We start from the raw sequence: 22,560 nt of genomic DNA on the forward strand, positions 1-22,560 counted from the left end.
TGTCAAAAAACGTCATAGTATAGTATGGCATAAAATGTCAAAAAACATCATAGTATAGTATGGCATAAAAATGTCAAAAAACGTCATAGTATAGTATGGCATGAAACGTAAAAAAAAACGTCATCGTATAGTATGGCATAAAGTGTCAAAAAACGTCATAGTATACTATGGCATAAAATGTCAAAAAACGTCATAGTATACTATGGCATAAAAATGTCATAAAACGCCATAGTATAGTATGGCATAAAACGTAAAAAAAAACGTCATCGTATAGTATGGCATAAAGTGTCAAAAAACGTCATAGTATACTATGGCATAAAATGTCAAAAAACGTCATAGTACAATAAGGCATTAAAATGTCAAAAAACATCATAGTATAGTATGGTATAAAATGTCAAAAAACGCCATAGTACAACAAGGCATAAAAACGTCAAAAAACGTCATCGTATAGTATGGCATAAAAATGTCATATAATGGAAATGAACAGTAAGGCATGAAACATCATAGTATAGTATGGCATAAAAATGTCAAAAAACGTCATAGTATAGTATGGCATAAAAATGTCAAAAAACGTCATAGTATAGTATGGCATAAAAATGTCAAAAAACGTCATAGTACAATAAGGCATTAAAATGTCAAAAAACGTCATAGTATAGTATGGCATAAAAATGTCAAAAAACGTCATAGTATACTATGGCATAAAATGTCAAAAAACGTCATAGTATAGTATGGCATAAAAATGTCAAATAATGTCATAGTATACTATGGCATCAAAATTTCAAAAAACATCATAGTATAGTATGGCATAAAATGTCAAAAAACGCCACAGTACAATAAGGCATAAAAACGTCAAAAAACGTCATCGTATAGTATGGCGTTAAATGTCATATAATGTAATTGAACAGTAAAGCATGAAACATCATAATATAGTATGGCATAAAGTGTCAAAAAACGTCATAGTATAGTATGGCATAAAAATGTCAAAAAACGTCAAAGTATAGTATGGAATAAAAATGTCAAAAAACGTCATAGTATACTATGGCATAAAAATGTCAAAAAACGTCATAGTACAATAAGGCATTAAAATTTCAAAAAACGTCATCGTATAGTATGGCATAAAAATGTCATATAATGTAATTGAACAGTAAGGCATGAAACATCATAGTATAGTATGGCATAAAGTGTCAAAAAACGTCATAGTATAGTATGGTATAAAAACGTCATATAATGTAATTGAACAGTAAGGCATAAAACGTCAAATAAAGTCATAGTATAGTATGGCATAAAAATGTCAAAAAATGTCATCGTATAGTATGGCATAAAAATGTCAAAAAACGTCATAGTATAGTATGGCATAAAAATGTCAAAAAACGTCATAGTATAGTATGGCATAAAAATGTCAAAAAACCTCATAGTATAGTATGGCATAAAAATGTCAAATATTGTCATAGTATAGTATGGCATAAAAATGTCAAAAAACGTCACAGTATACTATGGCATAAAAATGTCAAAAAACGTCATAGTATAGTGTGGCATAAAGTGTCAAAAAACGTCATACTATAGTATGGCATAAAACGTCAAATAATGTCATAGTATAGTATGGCATAAAACCTCAAAAAAAACGTCATAGTATAGTATGGTATAAAAACGTCATATAATGTAATTGAACAGTAAGGCATAAAACGTCAAATAAAGTCATAGTATAGTATGGCATAAAATGTCAAAAAACGTCAAAGTACAATAAGGCATAAAAATGTCAAAAAACGTCATAGAATAGTATGGCATAAAATGTCAAAAAACGTCATAGTATAGTATGGCATAAAATGTCTAAAAACGTCATAGTACAATAAGGCATTAAAATGTCAAAAAACGTCATAGTATAGTATGGCATAAAACGTCAAATAATGTCATAGTAGGTGTGTCGTGTGGCGTAGTGTTCTAAGCAGGCGCCCTATGTGTAGAGGCTACAGTCCTCGTTGCAGTCGGCCCTGGTTCGAATCCTGCATCGGACGGACTTTTGCTGCATGTCATTCCCCCTCTCTCTGCCTCCCCGTTTCCTGTCTCTCTCCACTATATACTGTCAAAATAATGGCATAAAAAGCCCAAAAAAATATACTTTAAAAAAAAAATTATGTCACAGTATAGTATGGCATAAAATGTAAAAAAAAAACGTCATAGTATAGTATGGCATAAAATGTCAAAAAACGTCATGGTATAGTATGGCATAAAAATGTCAATAATGTAATTGAACAGTAAGGCATGAAACATCATGGTATAGTATTGCATAAAGTGCCAAAAAACGTCATCGTATAGTATGGCATAAAATATCAAAAAACGTCATAGTATAGTATGGCATAAAATGTCAAAAAACATCATGGTATAGTATGGCATAAAAATGTCAAAAACGTCATAATTACAATTCATATAATTCAAACTCATAACCTTCTGATTGAGTGGCAACAGTGGACCACCAAGTATCCCCACATATATTTCACCATATAGCAATGCATAAGGACATCATAGCATAGCGAGGCATATAAAGTCAAACATCAAAAAACGTCATAGTGTAGTATGGCATGAAATACTATACTATACCATACTGTCATATATAAATACTATGTACTAAGGTATAAAAAGGTCAAAAAACGGCATAAAATATATATAAGGCATAAAAACAAAACAAAAAACGTCATAGTGTAGTACGTCTGGACTGTGCGAGGAAGCATGAGTACTGGAGAGAATCCTTGCAGTCACAGGGAGAACATGTCAACTCCACAAAGACCAAGGGCTAAGATTCAAACCCATAAAACCCTGATTGAGAGGCAACATTGCTAATCACTTTAACTACAGAACACCTTGAACTGCTACTGTGGTGATGAGGGAAGCAGATAAAGTGTAATTTTCTTTCTGTGTGTATGTAAGTGTGCATGTGTTTTCTTTATGGGCGCATTCAGTGAACTGCCTGGACCGGCACGTACACACCTGTCCCGAGAGAGTGGCTTTGATCTGGGAGAGAGATGAGCCGGGGTCAGAGGTCAAGGTCACCTACAGGTTAGCAGATTTGATTTATTGTATAAGTGTGTGTGTGCTCCTGCTTCATTTACCTCAGTTCACTGATATGTGTCTCTTCATAGGGAGCTACTGGAGATGACATGTCGCCTGGGAAACCTTCTAAGGCATCGTGGTGTGAAGAGGGGGGACTGTGTCACCATCTACATGTCTCCATGCCCTCTGGCTGTGGCGTCCATGTTGGCCTGTGCCCGCATTGGTGCAGCCCACAACGTGGTGTTTGCCGGGTTCAGTGCAGAGGCCTTGGCCGAGCGAATTAGAGACGGTGAGACAGTGTGACTGACCTGCTGATGCTGTCAGAAATTTAGGTGACAGCATGAGAATGGAAACAGATTTCCACTGTGCATTTTAAAGCTGCACTTATCAACATTTTTATTTTAACAACGGAGCAAATGGCTACATGTATTGTGAAAAAGGGTCACTTTTAGTGGACAACTCACAGAGAATTACCCCCTGACTCTGCAGTTTCACTTAGTTCTATAGAGATTTGTGTCTTTAATGGTGTCTTTCACCTCTTTGTTTTGGTTTTACGTCCTACAATTTAATTGTCTCCCATCAGATTGTTTCAAGCAGCAGCAGCAGACAGCTATTTTCCTCTAAAATAGACTGATATTTCCTCCAAGAGTTAGCTCGTAAAGATCAAAAAGTGAGTGAAAAGAGTGAAAAGAGACATTTGCCAGGTGGACAAATACATGATTTCAGATGGATGCTACTGTTGCTATGGGTCAGCTGGATGGCAATTAGCAATTGCTTGCTAATATTATATTATAGACAATTATAGGTGATATGTCAATGAAAAAGATTATTTTGCTCTGTAAAACCATAACAGTGAGCTGAAAGACACCAAAAAGCACCATGGGATTAATACTGCAGGTGCTAATTCTCAATGGGTTCATCCCTACGAGTGACCCCTTTCACAATGTGCATCGTAATTTAATTTCACTGTTGATATGAAAATATAGTTTGGGCAGATTTAAGTGTTAGATGAACCCTGGCTGATGACAAGTGAAGATATTATGATTGGCTCCGTACTTCTTTGCTTATTTGGAACACAAATAATTCTTGTGTTTTTCCATGCAGAGCAAATGTGTTACACCATTGGGTTTGGTGGTTTTTTAATATATTCGAAACACAGTCAAGGGAATTTTTTTCAGTCACAATATCCAGGGATTGCAATCAGATGCTTTTACTTCTAGTGTTTCCTTCACCACAGTATTACAATATGTTGAATTTAAGTTAAAGGCAAGGCAAGTTTATTTGTATAGCACATTTCAACAAGGCAATTCAAAGTGCTTTACATAGAGCATAAAATGTATCAAGACAGAATATAAAAGCAACACAAATTATAAATTATATACAGTATAAATTGAATATTGACAATTGCAGTTCAATTCAGTGCAGTTAATAAAGTTAGTTTAATAAATATAATATAAATAAATATAATATAAATAAGTATCAGCAGTCTGATTTTCATATGCATCACATTTTCAGCCCGATCCAGCACTGTCATCACGGTGAACCAGGGCGTCAGAGGGGGTAAGGTCACAGAGCTGAAGAGGACGGTGGATACAGCGGTCCAAAGCTGTCCGACAGTACAGCAGGTGTTTGTTGCTATGAGAACAGAGAATCCAGTTGTCATGACAGCCAAGGACGTCGCCATGGAGGAGGTGAGAGAGCAGGTTCCTAACAAATGCAAACAGCAGTCACTTTCCACGGATAGATGAAGATAGAAAAAAAAAATGTCTGGTGAATGTTTGACATTTTTGTTTGATGCATTTAATTTAGAAATGAACCAGTTAACCACAATTGTTTTGACTTGATGGATGACTTGATTTATCAACTAATCTTCGAAGTTAAACATTCATTCTTGATGCTGAAAATAGCAGGTGACAGTCCACTAGTAGCTGTTCTGGAGTTTTCAGTCGTACCACATGAGCTTCCTCAGCAGAAGAAAGATGGAGAATTGAACATCTACAGTTCTATAAGAAACTCTGTCTGATCGAAAGCTCCAGAGCAGCTCTTGACTGGATTTGCCTTTTAAAATGTTGCTTTGTCTCCTAGTATCTTCAAAGGTTTTACTGCATGTTTGGCACAACAAAAGCAATAAAGTTTCTTCTGTTGTGGTCCTATTACTATGCTGCAGTTACTGGATGTGATTAACAAATAATCCAGTAAATTCACTGTGTGATCCAGGAAATGCTGAAGGAGGACGTGGTGTGTGAGCCAGCTGCCATGGACAGCGAGGACGTTTTGTTCCTGCTTTACACATCAGGCAGCACAGGGAAGCCCAAAGGACTCGTCCACACTCAGGCTGGGTATCTGCTGTATGCTGCACTCACCCACAGGGTAACGTCAAGCACAATATGTAGTGTCTTGCTGATTTTATTTTCCTATCATGCAGTGTATAGTTACTGTACTCTATGCCAGTGAAGGCCATGGACAGCCAAAATGTGATCTGTAATCCAGTGTCCGACCATCTGTCCAGGAAATATCAGCCTGTTCACAGGAGCTTACCCAAAAATGGTGCTCTAGTTTTAACATCATGTATTTACGTAATATTCTGAGTTCAAATTGTGTTTATATCAAATGGGTTATTCAACAGTATAAAATGGATGTAAACACTATTTTTTCATCTCTAAACAATGACCATGAGCATATAAACATTTTCTTTTTTTTTAATCCAATCATCTCATCAATCTTCCTCCTCATCCCCAGTATGTCTTCAGCTACCATGATGGAGATGTATTCGGCTGTGTGGCAGATATTGGCTGGATAACAGGACACAGTTACAGTGTCTATGGGCCGCTGGCCAACGGGGGCACCACTGTCCTTTTTGAGAGCACTCCCATTTACCCTGATCCAGGTATGAATGCCAGCAAATGTATGAATATATCCAACTGGTTGGCACTTTCATAATAAAAGAAAATTCATCGTACGTTACAAAAACTCTAAATACCTATAGTTGCAAAGCAAATCTTCCAATTTGTCATGTATTCATCTTAGGACGATATTATTAGCTGTAATGGCATCGTTTTTAAGACATTTTCATGATCATGTTATATGCTGTGTAAAGTGTGTTGACACACAGCTTGTCAGTATTTCTGTCCTTTGCCAGCAGCTCTGCTCGCCTGTGTCCGTCTGTCTATGAATAACTGTTTACAGTTGAACTTGAACTTGGCCGTAGCTTCTGTGCTAAAATTATCTTCTGTTTAAACAAGAGTCAGGGCCTCAGTCGTCAAATGTGTCAGCACACACACATTGTTATTGTCAAGGTGAAACTGATTCTGATTATAGGTTATCAGTATCTTCTCAGCACATGGTAGCATATCTCTTTGGGCCATGCTAACTCAAGACATGTTTTGTTTTCCACAGGAAGGTACTGGGAGATGGTTCAGAGACTTAAGATTAACCAGTTTTACGGGGCTCCCACAGCGATCCGCCTGCTGCTCAAATATGGAGACCAGTGGGTGCACAAGTATGACCGCTCCACCCTCAAAACTCTGGGCTCTGGTACGCCTTTATATCTGAATATACTATTATGTGAACAATCACAAGACCAGAGTCCAGAACAGACAATCAGACAGAGCAGAAACAACTCTACAGTTCAACCACATGAACTCACAAAGTGTTTCTGTGCTGGGGTGGGAATTATTTTTATTTAGAAATTCAAATACATACAAAAGTGATGTAGTGTATCTCCAGCTTCCATCACAAACTAGAGTCTGCAAATTGTGTTGACCATCAAACACAGTTTGTACCATACAGCATTATTAAGGAAGACTTAAGAGTGTTTAAAACCACATGTTAAACTACACATACACACTCATGTGCTGGTGACAGACCAGAGATTCCCTCCTGTGGGAACACGCACGTGTTACATACTTAAAGTACACTGAAAGTTAAGCCTGGCTAGCACGTCAACATGCCTCAGTAATCTACAGCGTCCATAGAAAAGTCCAGCGAACACACAGTATATACATACCATACACCTGTTCCAGTGAAACATAAGGCTGAAGCTATAACACAAAACTTAACATATAGAATATAAATCCTGCTACTAAGCAACATAGACATCTCTCTTTACAAACACCTCTGGCTTGTTAATATCAATCTAACCAATTTACATTAAAAATGTCTGTCTTTCTGCAGTGGGTGAGCCCATCAACACCGAAGCATGGGAGTGGTACCACAGTGTGGTTGGAGATGGCCGCTGTCCTGTGGTGGACACCTGGTGGCAAACAGGTAACGGTGAACACACCGACATGTGGAATTTATCAGCTACTGGAGAAAAGTTTTTCTTTTTCTTTTTTATTAAATTGTCACCGAAATGTCAGTTGGTTATGTCAGTGGATGGGATTTACATGTTAGATCATAGAAAACAGTAGAGCGACAATGTCCTTTCCCAAATTTGAAGACACCACATGTTCGCTCGCCTGGTTCAAGACCTCTTTATCACACACCTCAGATTTGTAACGATTTACATTAAGTGAAAAGTAATGTAAAGTCAAATCAGTCTGAATTCCAGGCTAAATGTACAGCTTAAGAAAATATTTCTTTTAATCCAAATTTTTATTTGTAAAAACAGAGACATTAGCAGTCATGTCGATTAATGAATCAACCCAAATAGTTTTTACTTTATTTTTTTGTCAGTTGGCTCACCACTAAAAAAATTTAAATAAAAAAATCAACACTAAATTCTACCTTCATACAAAGGCTAAAACAGTTATTTGGCTTCAGGGATACTCAATGCTTAATGCTGAACTGTTGAGTCAGTCTCTTCTGTCATACGCTTTTTGTCTATACTTCACGTGTGGCTACAATCTGACCTTCACTCTACTGTGATCTCTGTCTTGTTTAACGTTGGGGCCAGTTAACTAAATCACATTTGTTGAGCTCACATAAAGCTTGGTTTTGTTTCTCATTGTGTGACTCTTAAATTATTTCCTCACTTTCACAATGACTCCGCAAAGGGCAGCTCAGTTCACAAACTCTTCCTCAAACACAGCCACATCTGCAGGTTCTGTAACAGCCCATCGGTCAGTCTTAAAGGGGTGAGCAGTTTGCTCCGTCCCTCCAGCAATAACAGTGTTACATAACATCAGGAATGTGGTTGTGTATGCGCAGACATGCACAATATAACAGCACATGGGTGTATGGGCGCGCGCACACGCACACACATGCACGCACGCATGCACGCAAACACACACACACACACACACACACACACACACACACACACACACACACACACACACACACCCTCTGAACTCCCCTGAATCAAACCAGATGTTTTCCTCTCAGAGTTAAGCTTCTGATTTTGGGAGCAGTTGTCAACATTCAACTTTTTATGGTAATATTGAATATTAACAACAGTCATCATCAACACCAAGGCCATGTAGGGAAATATGGGGGGGTAATAATTTTCTTCCCTGTTTTCATTTTGTTTGTCAATTCTCACTTTAGCCAGTTGGATACATGTCGACTGCAGACTGCAGCTGTTACGAACGTAACTGCCAAAGCAGCTGTCTGGGGACACTCTGATAAGTCTATAAACTTCCCACTATCAGATGAGTCGCTACAGTGCAGCTTGTGCTCTGACTTGCTCTTAAACCCACAAAAATGGGAACTTGTTCTGCAATTTGTCCTCACAGAGAGAAAGAAAGAGAAAGAGAAAGAGAAACTGACTCTATTTTTAGAGTCATCTTGATAGTTTTTGTCCTCAATTATGGTTACATAACAAGATAAAAGTGGGAAAAAGAAACAATATAGTGTAAACTTGACTAAACTGCAGTAAATTACAGTAATTGCAGGGGGTTTGATACAAAAATTGTCCTTCACCCTCTGCTGTCCTCTGAAGTCACCACAAAATAACCACTATTCCTTTACCAAAGCCGCTTATGACTGGACATAACAACAACATGTTTGAAATCAGCTGATTTCGCTAATAAAATCAATTTCACAGATGAACACAGGAGCCGACTGACACTATGTGTTTCATCCTGAGTCTCTCTAAATTAGATTGAGTAATGACCAAATGGAGCAAAAGCTGCGTTAATTACCATACAAATGGCAAAAATCTATAATTAATTGACGATAATTAAACATCAGAGCATGATGAGCTTGAGAATTATAGTCACAGATATGACCCAAATACTCTACCTCGGTAAAAAAAGGATTATGTTTTTATGTTATTTTCCTGGACCACTGTTTCCAATTAGGACTAAGTGGCATTATTCATAAATGCCATTTGGTTGATCTGGGAGCAAGTAGCCTGTTTAGAGAGAAAATTAGATTTTGATCTGCCGTTGGCATACGGCCTCCATGTTGGATCACACAGGACTGGTGAGGTGAGAGGATGAGCAAAAAAAATTTAAATAAATTTTAGTAACTACATGTTTAAATTCTTACTTCTGAGCATTTATTGAAAGGAATAGTTTGACGTTTTGGAAACTACTGTACATCTATTTTTCTTTTTAAGCTAAGCTGCCCAGCTGCTGGCTGTAACTTCATATAAAATGGACAGATGTAAATGCGTTACCAATATTCTAACCTCTAACTCTACAACTTTATTTCCCAAATGTTAAAGTAGTAAAGGTCCCTAGAGGCTCTTGTGGGGGGTGTTGCTAGTGCTATTGTGGGATCATCTGTTGTGTCCTACTTTATAACGGGTCCCCTCTGCTGCCACCAACACCACCAGGCAGATTTATCAGAGTCCCTGAGGCTCGGACAAACCTAATTGCATTTAATTTACTTAGTATGGCTGTAATTCCACAATCTAAATCTGCAGCAGTGAGAAGGGCTTATCTTAGATTTACAAACTGTTAGTTGGCTCTGTCATCTACCTTGTACTACTCCCCTCTCTGTTCCTTTCATTTGTCATTTCACTTTTTCCCCAATCTGTTCTTCTTCAGTGCTCTGAACAAAAAATGTGTTCTAGTCTGAAAACTACTTTGTTCGGTTCAGGTTACTCAACAACTGTATTTCTGAGTCCCACTGAGTGTCCTCAGTAACATGCCTACATTATTTTTCTGTCAACTTCTGGGTTTTAGTAACTTGCGGGGATACAACAATTAAAAACAAACACATGGTAAATATGTAAAGGCTGAGTCGCACCGGGAGTTTCGGACTTGTGACTTCAGTATTTCTAAAATCCTGGACACAGTAGTTGTTGTCCTGGTGGTTCAGACATAGACAGTAGCTTACTGTACATCCCTGGTTCGTTTCTATCTGGGACCTTTGTTTTCATGTTATTCCTCCTCTCTGTCTTCTTGTTTCCTGGCGCATCTTAACCTAGGGCAAAATTTGAAAAAAGCTTTTGTATCGAGCGTTGCTCTATAAAAAATTAAATGTTGGTCTGAGGAGGTTCAGTCATACTTTACAAACACAGATATTTTCTGATTAACAGTAGCCTTTTAAAAAGGTGTTTTTTTTGGTTTGTTTTATGCACGCTGTATATACAGCACTTTATATAATCTGTTGTATTTTTCCTCTGTTCCCAGAGACAGGTGGCATCTGCATCGCCCCGAGGCCATCAGACCCAGACGCAGAGATTGTCCCAGGAATGGCTATGAGACCTTTCTTTGGCATCAAGCCAGTACTCATGGACACTGAGGTATGATGCTCATCCCTACGTGTGTGTGTGTGTGTGTGTGTGTGTAGCATGCCACCCTGCCAATGCTGGATGGCTGGGAACAGCCCAGAGGAGAGGGTCAGATTAGGATTATAAAATAGTCACCAGCTGTGTCACTTTTGATACCCACCCTGCTCCCACCCATAAGTCCCATTCTGTGCGTGCCAAACCCCTTATTAAAAATCTGTCAAACTACTTTGTGCCTATTGCAGTTGCTCGTTTCTGAAATGCGCAGATTGTGCAGACAGTTGGGAGTGGTGACTCTGAGCTGATCTATCATCCTCCCTCTCAACACACAAACACACACAATCACCCACGCAGCATTCAGAGAGCACAGGGTCCCAATAGCATTAGTACACTTCCTAAAATATCAATAACACGTTCTTACATGAGTTCTTTCTTACTTGCAGTAATTATATCAGTTATGTAACCAGCCCTTGTTTGGTTGTCCATTTCTATTGTCTTGCACATCATCCACTTTCTACTTAACATTTATCACTCCTGGGTTTCTTCAGGGCAAAGTTGTGACTTCCAACAACACATCTGGAGCTCTGTGTATAGCTCAGCCATGGCCCGGCATGGCCCGAACAATTCATAACAACCACCAGAGATTCACTGAGACCTACTGTCAGCCGCATCCTGGTACAGTATGATGCGTCCATGAACAACCTGTCACTGTCGTTATGGTGTTTCTATATTTCTCTTCTTTGCTGGACGCTTCATTTCTTATTGCAAGTTAACAGTCTCTAAAATGCCTTTGTTAGGTTATTTCTTTACTGGTGATGGGGCCTATCGATCAAAGGAGGGGTATTACCAGATCACTGGGCGCCTTGATGATGTCATCAATGTGAGCGGTCACAGGATTGGCACGGCAGAGATAGAGGATGTGGTGGTAAGTAGTAAAAAAAAAAAAAAAATAGAAAAAAAAATCTCAAAGTGACTAAATATGTCCATAGTTTGAACAGGGTTAAAGTAATTTCAGTTTCATTAAAGTGCAATTTAGTTAATTTCCTTCAATGTTTATCCAAAGAGACATTTATACTGTTGAGCCATTCTTTCATCTAAAACTTGAAACCATGAAACGTACACACGATCCTGATCCTGTCATTTCTGTAACAGAATCAATGTTCTGCAGTGGCTGAATCTGCTGTCATTGGATACTCACATAACATTAAAGGACAAGGTAAGCAACACGTTTTTTCCCACATTACACTGTTCACCGGGATGAATAAGAATTTGAAAGCGGGGTTCTCTGTCTCTGTGCTTTGTCAGGCGTTTATGCTTTTGTGGTGCTGAAAAAGAGCGTAGAGGTGGAAGAGGCGGACGTGTCCAGGCAGCTAACCGTCATGGTATCTAAAAACATCGCCAAGTACGCCTGTCCAGACTGCATCCAGGTAATTCTGCTCCACTGACTTTAAACTGCAAACAGACATTTAAGACTAACTTGCACTTAGTAACTTCGGTCATTTTTTGGTCTTTCTCACAGTTTGTCCAGCGTCTGCCAAAGACACGCTCAGGTAAGATAATGCGCCGGGTGCTGCGGAAGGTGGTGGAATGTGAATTGAACGGGTTGGGTGACCTCAGCACGCTGGATGACCCTACAACAGTTCAGGAGATCATCCAAGGTCACCGTGACCTCTTAAGCAAACAGCAGCAGCAATGATGTGTTTGCTGAAAACATTCTTATCGCACTTAAAACAGACTTGTGTCTGTGTATAAACAATGAGTTTAAAGGCCAAATATTTTTATTTGTTTTTATTGCACATATGAAAATTGTATCAAATCAGGTAAACAAGTGTTTAAACTGTATGTATTGTCCACAGATGGATCTGCTCTTGGTAGGAATTACTAAAAGCATAAAAACATTGTGTGTTTTTAATACAAAACTTAATTACACAGTAGTAATAATATTCCCATGTATTAACTGTGAACATAACACAATAAACCACTGTAATTTAACATAAAGACAAACAACAAGTATAAAGTTTACTGTTTCTTTCCTGTTGTTTTCATTATATTTAAATCATGCTGACTATTACATAATAATCCAAACCATTCGTTTGTCTTTGGGTCCAAAACATTTTGGCTGGTTCCAGACCCAGAGCCTCTAAACCATCATCCTGTCTGAGAAAATGTGTCTATGTACCTTATTGAAGAGCACCTGTTAGTAACTGAGGAGTTCAGGAGTGTTTTCTGTTCTCACCGCCCACACTAGTGCTTCCCACATGTCTGGGATTTCAGAAAGATGAGTCTGAGGTCACATGGTTTCATCTCTGTGATTGAGGCTGCCGCTGCCTCCTTTTAAATTTGTTAACTCCCATCGGCCGCCTCCACACAGCTTCAGCTGAACATCATGGTACTGTCGGAAAAATGAAACAAAGACAAACGGAATTAATATATAAAATAAAAAACAGATTTGGTGATAAAGCAAGTGGAAGTATTTGTTAAACTAGAGGGAAATGGAGATATAGACATTGCATCGAAAGATTAAATAAAGCACAAGTTCAGACGATTCAGAGGAACTGATAAAGCAATCGCCCTTGTGGATCTAATCAATTAAGGGATTTCTTGGCATTTAGCAGAATTTGGATATACCGAGGATTACTAGCAAAAATAACTATAAAATCTCAATTTGGCTCTGAGACGCCTGGTCAGGGATGTGCGCTGTATGTGTGTTCAGTCTACCTTCTCCAGGCTGCTACGGTGTCCCAGACTGATCAAAGTCATGCCAAGCTGTTTACAGGTCCGGTACAGTTGTGCCTCCGCCTCCTCTGTCAAAGCACTGGTGGCCTCATCCAACACTGCGAAGAAAAAATAAACAAAAATGAAAATGAAAAAACAAAAATTAAACTAGTTGTTCAATTAAACAGTGGGTCGGGCAGCTGTGTCAGAATCACAGAATGAAACAGCTTTTAAAACACACCTGCATATTTGGGCTGCAGGTAGAAAAGCCGAGCAAAGCAGAGACGCTGCATTTCACCTGGAGACAGAACATCATACCTGCAGGGAAAAACTGAATTTTAACTCTGCACAGTAACACACAATGCAAACAGCTATTGTTGCACCTTGCTGTTCTTGTTGTTGCTCTTACCAGTTCCAGTCCACATTTTCATCCAACCCACCTGTCCGCTTCAAGAGACTGGACTGGACAACAGATAAAGAAACTTGCAGATGAATAAACAGTGCGGTAAAACACATGAAAGATTTTATTTAAAAAGCAGAACACTCACCACTCCAGCTAGTTCCAGGAACTGTATAATTCTGTCATCATCCACTGACCCTGAAGAAAGAAAACTCACTCAGATTAGCAACTATTTCAGTCATTTTATGAGGCAGCACTGACACAAAACCAAAACCAGGTTTATATTAATTAGAAATATTGCTCTATATTCATTCATCCACTTATATGATCATACACAAACTTCCCAGTTATTTATTCTGCCAGAACAACACATTTTGATTAAATGAATTAATATTTTTAGCCTTTAGCTGTTAAACAGTTAAATGTTCAGTCACAGTGAAATCAGATACCTGATACAGGGTAAATATCCTTCAGTGGGTAGATCACCTGTTGGAGAGACAGTTCCAGTAAATCCTCATTTAACTGGTAGTTTGATCTCTTTAGATGTCAGCATTTTACAACAAGCTCAGCGTCTACACAGGTTTTGAAAGCAAATGACATTCAGGAAGAAGCAGTGACCTGTTCGCGCAGCGTGCCATCGGTCAGGTAAGGTTTCTGCGGCAGGAAGAGGGTTCCTCTGGGCCCGAAACATGTCGTCATGTGGACAAAACCTGAGGAAGAGAAAAACAAAATTGGCAGACAGACAGTGTCATGAAGCTACTCATCTCTGCAGATGTCACAGAATATATCTTTTGCAGTCATTTCACTTTTGTGCAATATTTGCATTTTTTTCCTGTGGTCTTATTGTAAAAAGTAAGAATAACAAAACAGAACAGTAGTACATCCTGCCATTCTCTGTGCCACTTATAGAAACAAAAAGACTGAAGCACAACTCCGGGGTTTTTTAACCTGGGCCTTAATGTCCAATTTTTTTGGGTGTAAATGATTGATAAGGACGAAAATCTTTGCAATGATGAATGTAATCAAGCGCGACTTGTGTCCACATCAAAGTACGTCCAATAAAAGTGCTTTTTTTTTGCCACTGATAGGTTCCGATTGTTAGTATAAGTCTCTCACAACATTATAGATGTAATTCCTACTGCTGCCACAGTTGGTTAGTTTGTTGGGAAAATAAGGCCCTGGTTCAAGTAGACATGAACAATGGTTCAATCTAGGTCTGTAACTAATGATTATTATCATTACCAATTGATCAGATTATTTTTTTGCTTAATCAAATAACTGTTTAGTCCACAAATCAGAAAACTGTGACAAATTCAAATTTTTCTGAATCCAAGGTGACGTCGTCAAATATCTTCTTTTGCCTGACCAACAGCCCCAAACCCAAAGATATTCAGTTTACAATGATCAAAAACAGAAAAGCAGCAAATCCTCCTACTGTTGTAGGTGCAACCAAAGAAGGATTAGAATTTCTTCTTGAAAAACAACTTAAATGATAAATCAATAATCAAAATAGGTAATTTTCTGTCAATCTACTAACTGATAAGTCAACTAACCATTGCAGCTCTACTTCAATCACCTGTTTCTGTCAGCTTCAAATGATCAAAAATATGTTAATGTGCATCTTTAACAAAAAATGTTACAAGGCCTTAATGTTGGCCATGCATATCCTTTCACCCTTCTCTATTGTTTCATACACTGACCACTTCATTAAAACTCTTCTGTCATATGTGCACTCGCATTAAAACAAATTAAAATGAATCAAACTTCATCTTTCTGTCCCTATTATCTCACCACTGTGTGCCTCCCAGAGGCGGTTGAGGACCCTCAGCAGTGACGTTTTGCCCGTCCCTGTGTTTCCCACCACCAGTAGATGAGCTCCCTGACTGATTTTCAGACTGAGGTCCTCCACCAGAAGCTCGTCTGAGTAAGGAGATTTGTATGAAAGATGGTCCAGGATGAAGGCAGTGTCCACTGGGCCTGCGTGGACATTGAAGTCACTGTGTGGAAAGAGATTAAATTCATTTATATAAGTACTTTATATTCATTTTTGTCCTCGTGTTTGCTCTTTGTTTTTTAAATTACATCTAATATTATCAATATGCTAAAATGTTAAATCACTTCGCATCGCTTTTTTCTGCAGCAGATTATTGTAAAAGCTTTCACAGAAACCTGTCAAAGTCGTAGCTTTCTCCTGACGCAGGGTCATAGTCACACTGCTTGCGTAGGATGTCATCCATCACCTCCCTCATCTCCCCAATCCTGACCACAGCACACACACAGATTCAGTGATAGAAAGAAAAGGTGGATGGCATGCACCAACACTGCTGTCATCATCTGTCCTCCAGGAGTTGAATTTAAGTATGCTGCGTGATACCTGTGGGTGTATCCAGCCACATCTGACAGAGTGGTTGACAGGTCTATAAGCTGCGTGAAGCCATTTATCAAGTAGATGCACACAAAGGCGTTCTGAATGTTAACAAGGAGAGGGAGAACCAGAGCAGAGAGTGAATAAAATAAAAGATTATTTTAAAAAGTGTCTGGATACAGACAAAAGGCAGCAAGGCACAAAGTAGACTGGAGGAATTTAAGAAAAGAGGAATACTGACTGATGATGAAGACTTAAATATACTAATCTATGAGTAATTATGACCATTATAAAGCTACTATAATGCTTCTTAAGACATATGAAAGGGACATCTCTGTCCGAAAACAGGCAATTTGAACTCAAGATGAATGGAGTTTAATGGATCTATCAGGAGAGAAAGGCTTTGCTGCCACCTAGTGGTTGAATTAGCAACATTCAGTAGCTGCTGTTCTGTAATGGAAACTGGGACAGTGAGCAACACTCACACTTCCATGATCTTTATGTAAATCAAGGAGTAATCACTGTAACTATTATTTATTTTTAGGTGTGTCTGATACTTTTTACATTGTTGGCTTCCTGAAAACATTTAATCATTGATCACATGATTCAATTTCCTATTTTTTAGTTCCTATTTTCTAAAATTTCTTCATGTCAGACATTGAATGTCCATCTTTATCTTGATAAACATTGTTGGCCTGTGTAAATACCTGAGACAACAGTGCAAATAATCCAGAGGCCTGTACTATGAAGTAGGATTTGAGGTCAGTGAGGTAACTTGAGGTTTTACCCTGGATTTTTCAGGGTTATGACAGTGGTTCACTTCTTACCAGGGTAAATCACCATGGTAACTTAGGCTAACTTCAGAGGATCAGATCAAAACTAGCCAACAGCCCAAATACTGACCAATCAGATCATTGGAAAAACTGAGTCATCATTCCCACAGGACCTTGACAGGGACAAAATAGTTTACAATAAAGTGACAAATAAAGAGCAATAGATATTTTTATAGATCAGTTTTGCTGTTCGAGTCTTTCCGTGTGGCCATCAGTCTATCCCTGCTGTCAATAAACCAAACTAAACCAAACAAGGTCTTGCATTTTTCAGGATCTACTATTTCTAAGACAAAGGGAACAGGAAGAAAGCCTACCTTACTGATGAGTGCACTAAGCTCGCCAGGAGTGAGACCATCATAGATACCAGTGAAGATGGGAATGGCGATAATAATGTAGCTGAGGAAACCTCCGAGGTAGTCAAAGGTGTTCACCCCGACTGATGGTGGAGAGGTCAGAGGTTAACTCTACAAGTTTAAACAATATCATAGATATGAGTGAGTGGGTGTGTGTAGGATGGTCTTACTATAGAGCCATAGTTCTTTATTTATTAGACTCTTCTGAGTTTCTAACAGAGCCTGCAGTCTTCGATTGGTCCTCGTGTGCTCCACTTTACCAGCTCTAAAAACCCAGAGAGCAGCATTTGTTCCAAACTGCTTTAACCACATAATCTGTTGGATCTGATGTGTCAGGAGAATTAAGACAGACCTAGAGAATATTTTTTTTAATCACAAGAAAGCAGACTTCCTGTTTAAGATGTACATGATTGTCTAAACTTTCCAGCATTGTCTAGATCTTTCCGTGCAGCACAATCATGTCAAATAAATCCCCTCACCTGTAAAAAGCTGCAGACTCTGCATTAACACGGATTTGCATGTGCTTGAATCTGGAGATACAAAAACATTACATTTCTGTAAAAATTAGTTTTCACTGTCAACACAAAATCACATTTCAACATGTGACTGATGAAATTACAAGTCCCCTCAGGAAAAGACTACACTGCAAACTGACGCATATCCTGTTATTTCCTAAGAGGCAAAAGGCACCGGGCCAAAGTCTACAGATACTTCCTCTTGACAAGGGACTGGTTTCCTTAACAATAAATACTGGAAATAGTTACATTCAAATAAAACCCATAAAACGACAAACTGCTCTGTTAAAGGTCGAGGAAAACAAATGTTGACTGGCCATTTCACTCAGCCCTGCGTTGCCCGTCTATCAGAACAAACTCCTCGACACACAGCGAACATACAGTATACTTAACTTTACCTGAAGTCACCCTCCAGCTTTTCTTGCTCAAACAGAGTCGACACAATCGGCCCCATGAGGATTTTATTGGCAATGGTTCCAACCACAAAGTACCCAAAGATACTCACAGGGCCGATCCAGCCGGTGCTGCAAAACAAGGCAACTTTATTTCTACAGCACCGTCCAAAAAGGCACAAAGTGATTTACACTGGGTATTAAAACAATGTTAAAAGACAATCAGGGGAAAATAAATTACAACTGAATACAATTATACTAAATTAAACAGATGAAACAAAGAAATAAAAGTTGTAGTTTCAGAAAATAAAGAACCCCAAATTTAACAAAAAAGCTATGGCCAACTTTTATTGCCAGTATTTAAACAGTAGAGAAAACAGACACATAGGAATTGTCTCTCTCTTTCCCTTTCACAGTTTTTCTTGACTGTTGACTTTCAGAGACACTGATAGATTCACTGAGGACAAGTGACCATCTCTCATCTCTTTGTAAACACATAAAAATAACTACATATAAAAATGGATGCTCTGCTTTTGACAGCTTTCTGAGTTTCCTCTCAGTATTTTCAAATGTTGAAAATGTTACTATAATAACACAATTCTCAACTCAACAGAACACCGTCTATGTTTCTCATGACGCTTTTTCAACTTCAGAGTAGGTGTTAAATGCTCATATATGGAGGCACGTGTTGCCACAGTACTCCACTACAAACCCACCTGTAAAAGCAGTGGTAGGTGTAGTAAGCCAGCGTGAACGGCGAGACGATCAAGCGACTAGCCATGGTGCTCATCTGCTTACACAACCTCTCTGCATCCTGACTGATCCGCTGGTCTCTGGAATACAAACGAAACAAACATGATGAGAAAAAAAAATCACCAGGATTAACCACCTTTATATTGTTTTCCACTGCAGAATCACACAACATACTCAAATATCCACATGATCTAATACATAAAACCTTTCAAATGATTCATTTTACTTACGGATTGTCTATGTCCTCTCTAAGTACATTGAGTGTGTAATAAACTCGGCCCTGGAAGTAGGCCGTGTGGAGGCTCTCGGTTAGCGTCTTCCGCCAGCTAACATACATCTGATTGCAAATGTACTGGTCAAGACTTTTCAGCTGGGAGAGAGAAAGAGAGGAACACAGAGAGGGAGGAAGAAGAAAATGTCTATTAGAGAGATAAATAATCAATGCATACACAATACACAGTAAATATAAGAGTTTCTATGAGACTAACAAGAGCTTGTTGAGGCCTCAAGCAATGTGGCAAAATAAACAGTATGTAGAATATTTGTTTCCTATGAGGAAACTCATTGTGTTTGTCAGGTTTACAATCCAAGTCAACACGACCAAGATTGAGAGGATTCAGGCCATAAAATGAAGATGTCAGGATGTCCTAACCTGATAAAGGTGCTACTGTGCTTTATGGCGGCAATTCAGTGAAAACTAATATGATCACACAATGAGATACAGGGAATAGTGTACCTTATTTTTGATTTCGTTTCAGTACATGGGGAACATTGGATTTGGATTAATCACATACAAACAATGAATTGCCTTATTATGAGTAAGAGCATTGCTGTGGCTCTGCTTATTATTGAACAAGTCAACTTTCTGAATATTGTACTGTATTTGTATCTGGTCAGTAGGTAGGTTAACTTCTGCCAACCCTCCCAGCTACATCAACTTACTGTGGAGTTGATTAAAATGAGCACCATAGCTTTTCCCACCAGACGCCTGAAGCCTGAATAATCTTTTTCTGCCAGCACATTGTAGAAGTGACTGGGGAGGACACCCACTTGGTAAATGATCAGCTGCTCTGATGGCAGAAAAAAAAAGATGTGTTAGCGTATTGTTACAGAGAGAGTTCAAACAGAGACTCGTAAAAACAATGCAGGAAAATTATACAACACTTTTAACTAAAGGTCAGTGTCAAAAAACATAACATGCAGCCTGCTGTTCACAGATGTGTAGCATTACAAGCTCACAAAACATATTATCCAACAGGCAGGGAATGTGTCTGATGACAATTAGTGTCGTCATTACTTCCTTCATTCACATTAATTTGATAGATAGCATGAACTATTTATTTCCCCCTTGGGCTGCCATACTGCCATACAGGTAACCGCAGCAGTTACCTGTCAGAGTGACAAAAAGCAGCGTCCCAAACATCAGGACACTCTGGCTGCTCCATGATGGGAACAGGACCTTCTGGATGCTGCAGAACCTCTGAACAAACTTCCAGTCCAATCTTGGTCTGAAGTCGTGCAGAGAGAGAGAGAGACTCATTAAGGTGAATTAGACTTTTTTTTTTTAAAACTTCTAAACTTTGATATGAGGAAATTCTTGCATTTCTTTGCATCAGTCACTTACACCAACATATAAAATGCTTGTCGAAAAGCACAATGACTGACCTGCTAGTTTACTGTTGTGCTATATGGTGTATTTGCAAATTTTGATTTCGGATCTTTTAAATTTTTGTCTGGAATAGACAATTACTGAAGCGGTTTTACTGTGCAGCTACTTATGGATAATCTAATGAGTGAACATTATTTATATGATAAAATCTCTAAAAACAAAAAGACGAACAACAGAAAACCTTGCTGCTTTAGTTGTTAGTAATCACAGAAACTTTATCTCCTCCACTAGTTTCCCTGCAGGTGTAGCTTCAGTCTTACCTTTTTGTCCCTCTGCCATTTGACTTTTCCAGACGAGACATTTGCTCTCCCGGCAGAGGACCGATATTCTTCCCAGGTAAAACTGCACATACGTTTTTCCGATTTGATGTTACTGTTAACCAGCTAGTCAAGCTAACTTCAGACCAATGTGTGAGGCAGCCGGAGTATCAGCGGGTTAACAGTTGACAAGGTTATCGAGGGAAGTAACGAACAAATGTCTACAAAATTATCTAAAATAACCACCTTCTTCATTAATCTCACGGCTTCGTTAATCGTCTTAAATGTTGCCTAACGTGTTAACTATAGCACTGTCTAACTGGGTGCTGACTACCTGACTAACTACCTTACGTCTCCACTGTAAAGTGAGGTAGAGGGGATTGTTTTGGAAGTAAGAAGTAAAACCCGGACTTCCGGTTCAGTGTACTCCGATTTTTCAAAATAAAACAATTTCGTTCGAACTGCACTAACTGAATATAAAAAAAATATATAGTAAATGACTGAATTACATTTAGCCTTTAAATGGATCTATTAATGATTGTGGGTTCTTGGGAGAAGCCCGCTACACCAAAAATAGACCATCAGGCAAAGTTCAATTTATCAGAACAGCAGAGACACCTTATCTATGATGCTCAAAGGTTGAGTGTGACTCCACAGTGAGATTTGGGAGTAGGGAGTTAAAAAATGACCCTTGCCTACACTGCATACCTTCCCTAACCACTGACCTTTTGTGTTTTGAGCTGTCAAAAAATCTATCAGAACCGACAGCAAGCAGACAAGCTATTGCTGAAATTCTCAGATTTCCTTGTTCAGTTGTCTGAGATTGATTGAACTGAGATTACATCATTCATATCTGACAGAGGAAGGTCACAGTATTCAAAAGCAGAACACACACTTGTCTTAAATTACAGATGCATTGATTGGACCTCCTCTGACACTCTTTTACAAGAAAAATAAAACCAGAGTAATTACGAAAATAACATGCATTCAAAATGTTTTTTTTTCCTCTTTTTTTTTGGATTATTTTATTTTTCCTGTTCCATATTTTTCAGATACACTCTTTGCATAACAGAAAAAAAGATGAGTTGATGGTAATATTAGATCTATAAATATCCCATGAGTACTTGTGATGTGAGAGCTCTGGGATTCATATTCTGGCATGAACATTAGAGCAAATCATTATTACAACATACGAACTGGTAAAAACATCAATTACAACATTTAGACAAGTCCTAGAGTCAGTGTTTTATATACTGTAGTATAAGGACACCTGAAATATCTCTGTAATTCATAGTAATAGATTTAGATTTTTTCACTCTAGAGCAACATTTCAGGTCAAGATAGTTAAACTGGTAAAATAATTTATCAAAAATATTTGCTTTTCTTAGTTCTATGCTTTTAAATGATTATTCAAGAGACCACTTCGTTTACATTTGTGCCAAAATTACAAATGTGGCACAAGAAATGTACAAAAAGAAGGCGACAAGATAATGCTGACTATGGTAATGTAGAAAACAGTAATAACACAACAAGCCTGCGCAATGATAAAAACTCCTCCGGATTTTTATAGAGATCGCCAATTACCCTGACACCTGTGAGCTTTAATACTTACAGTATTTCATTGCCTCCAGGTTGTTTTGCA

At 38.4% G+C, this 22,560-nt stretch overlaps 2 protein-coding genes across 2 annotated transcripts; one reads left to right on the plus strand and one right to left on the minus strand.

Annotated features, from left to right (window-relative positions):
- Positions 1-2,908: 2,908 nt before the first annotated feature.
- Positions 2,909-12,683, plus strand: LOC111652669 (acetyl-coenzyme A synthetase 2-like, mitochondrial; the record flags this gene model as incomplete). The annotated part of the gene is made up of 13 exons (XM_023403011.2): positions 2,909-3,051; positions 3,135-3,334; positions 4,561-4,736; positions 5,263-5,415; positions 5,785-5,932; positions 6,442-6,579; positions 7,219-7,311; positions 10,569-10,681; positions 11,215-11,341; positions 11,464-11,591; positions 11,819-11,882; positions 11,972-12,093; positions 12,186-12,683. Coding segments are annotated over 13 exons (1,782 nt in total), but the record flags the coding sequence as incomplete, so codon positions are not given.
- abcd4 (ATP-binding cassette, sub-family D (ALD), member 4) lies at positions 12,440-21,298 on the minus strand. The gene is made up of 19 exons (XM_023403014.2): positions 20,922-21,298; positions 20,382-20,500; positions 19,935-20,062; positions 19,223-19,362; positions 18,956-19,072; positions 18,246-18,371; positions 17,812-17,862; positions 17,503-17,597; positions 17,294-17,415; positions 16,156-16,247; positions 15,951-16,040; positions 15,573-15,778; positions 14,400-14,491; positions 14,231-14,267; positions 13,930-13,979; positions 13,791-13,843; positions 13,623-13,699; positions 13,385-13,500; positions 12,440-13,058 (listed from the first exon to the last, which is right to left on the minus strand). The coding sequence occupies exons 1-19, from the start codon at positions 20,960-20,962 to the stop codon at positions 12,957-12,959; spliced, it is 1,854 nt and encodes a 617-aa protein (XP_023258782.1). The 5' UTR covers positions 20,963-21,298; the 3' UTR covers positions 12,440-12,956.
- Positions 21,299-22,560: the final 1,262 nt, after the last annotated feature.

Source organism: Seriola lalandi, unplaced genomic scaffold (assembly GCF_002814215.2).
Source record: "Seriola lalandi dorsalis isolate HSWRI2012SDOR001 ecotype SW California unplaced genomic scaffold, Sedor1 jcf7180002054054, whole genome shotgun sequence".
NCBI lineage: Eukaryota > Metazoa > Chordata > Actinopteri > Carangiformes > Carangidae > Seriola > Seriola lalandi.

What these genes read in the sequence shown, in the direction of transcription:
- abcd4 (XM_023403014.2), bottom strand. Translation starts at nt 20,962, where the DNA reads ATGTCTCGTCTGGAAAAGTCAAATGGCAGAGGGACAAAAAG. An exon ending in TCATTTTAATCAACTCCACA is followed by an intron (nt 19,363 to 19,934) that starts GTAAGTTGATGT and finishes TCTCTCTCCCAG; the next exon opens with CTGAAAAGTCTTGACCAGTA. An exon ending in CCTGCAGCCCAAATATGCAG is followed by an intron (nt 13,501 to 13,622) that starts GTGTGTTTTAAA and finishes TTTTCTTCGCAG; the next exon opens with TGTTGGATGAGGCCACCAGT.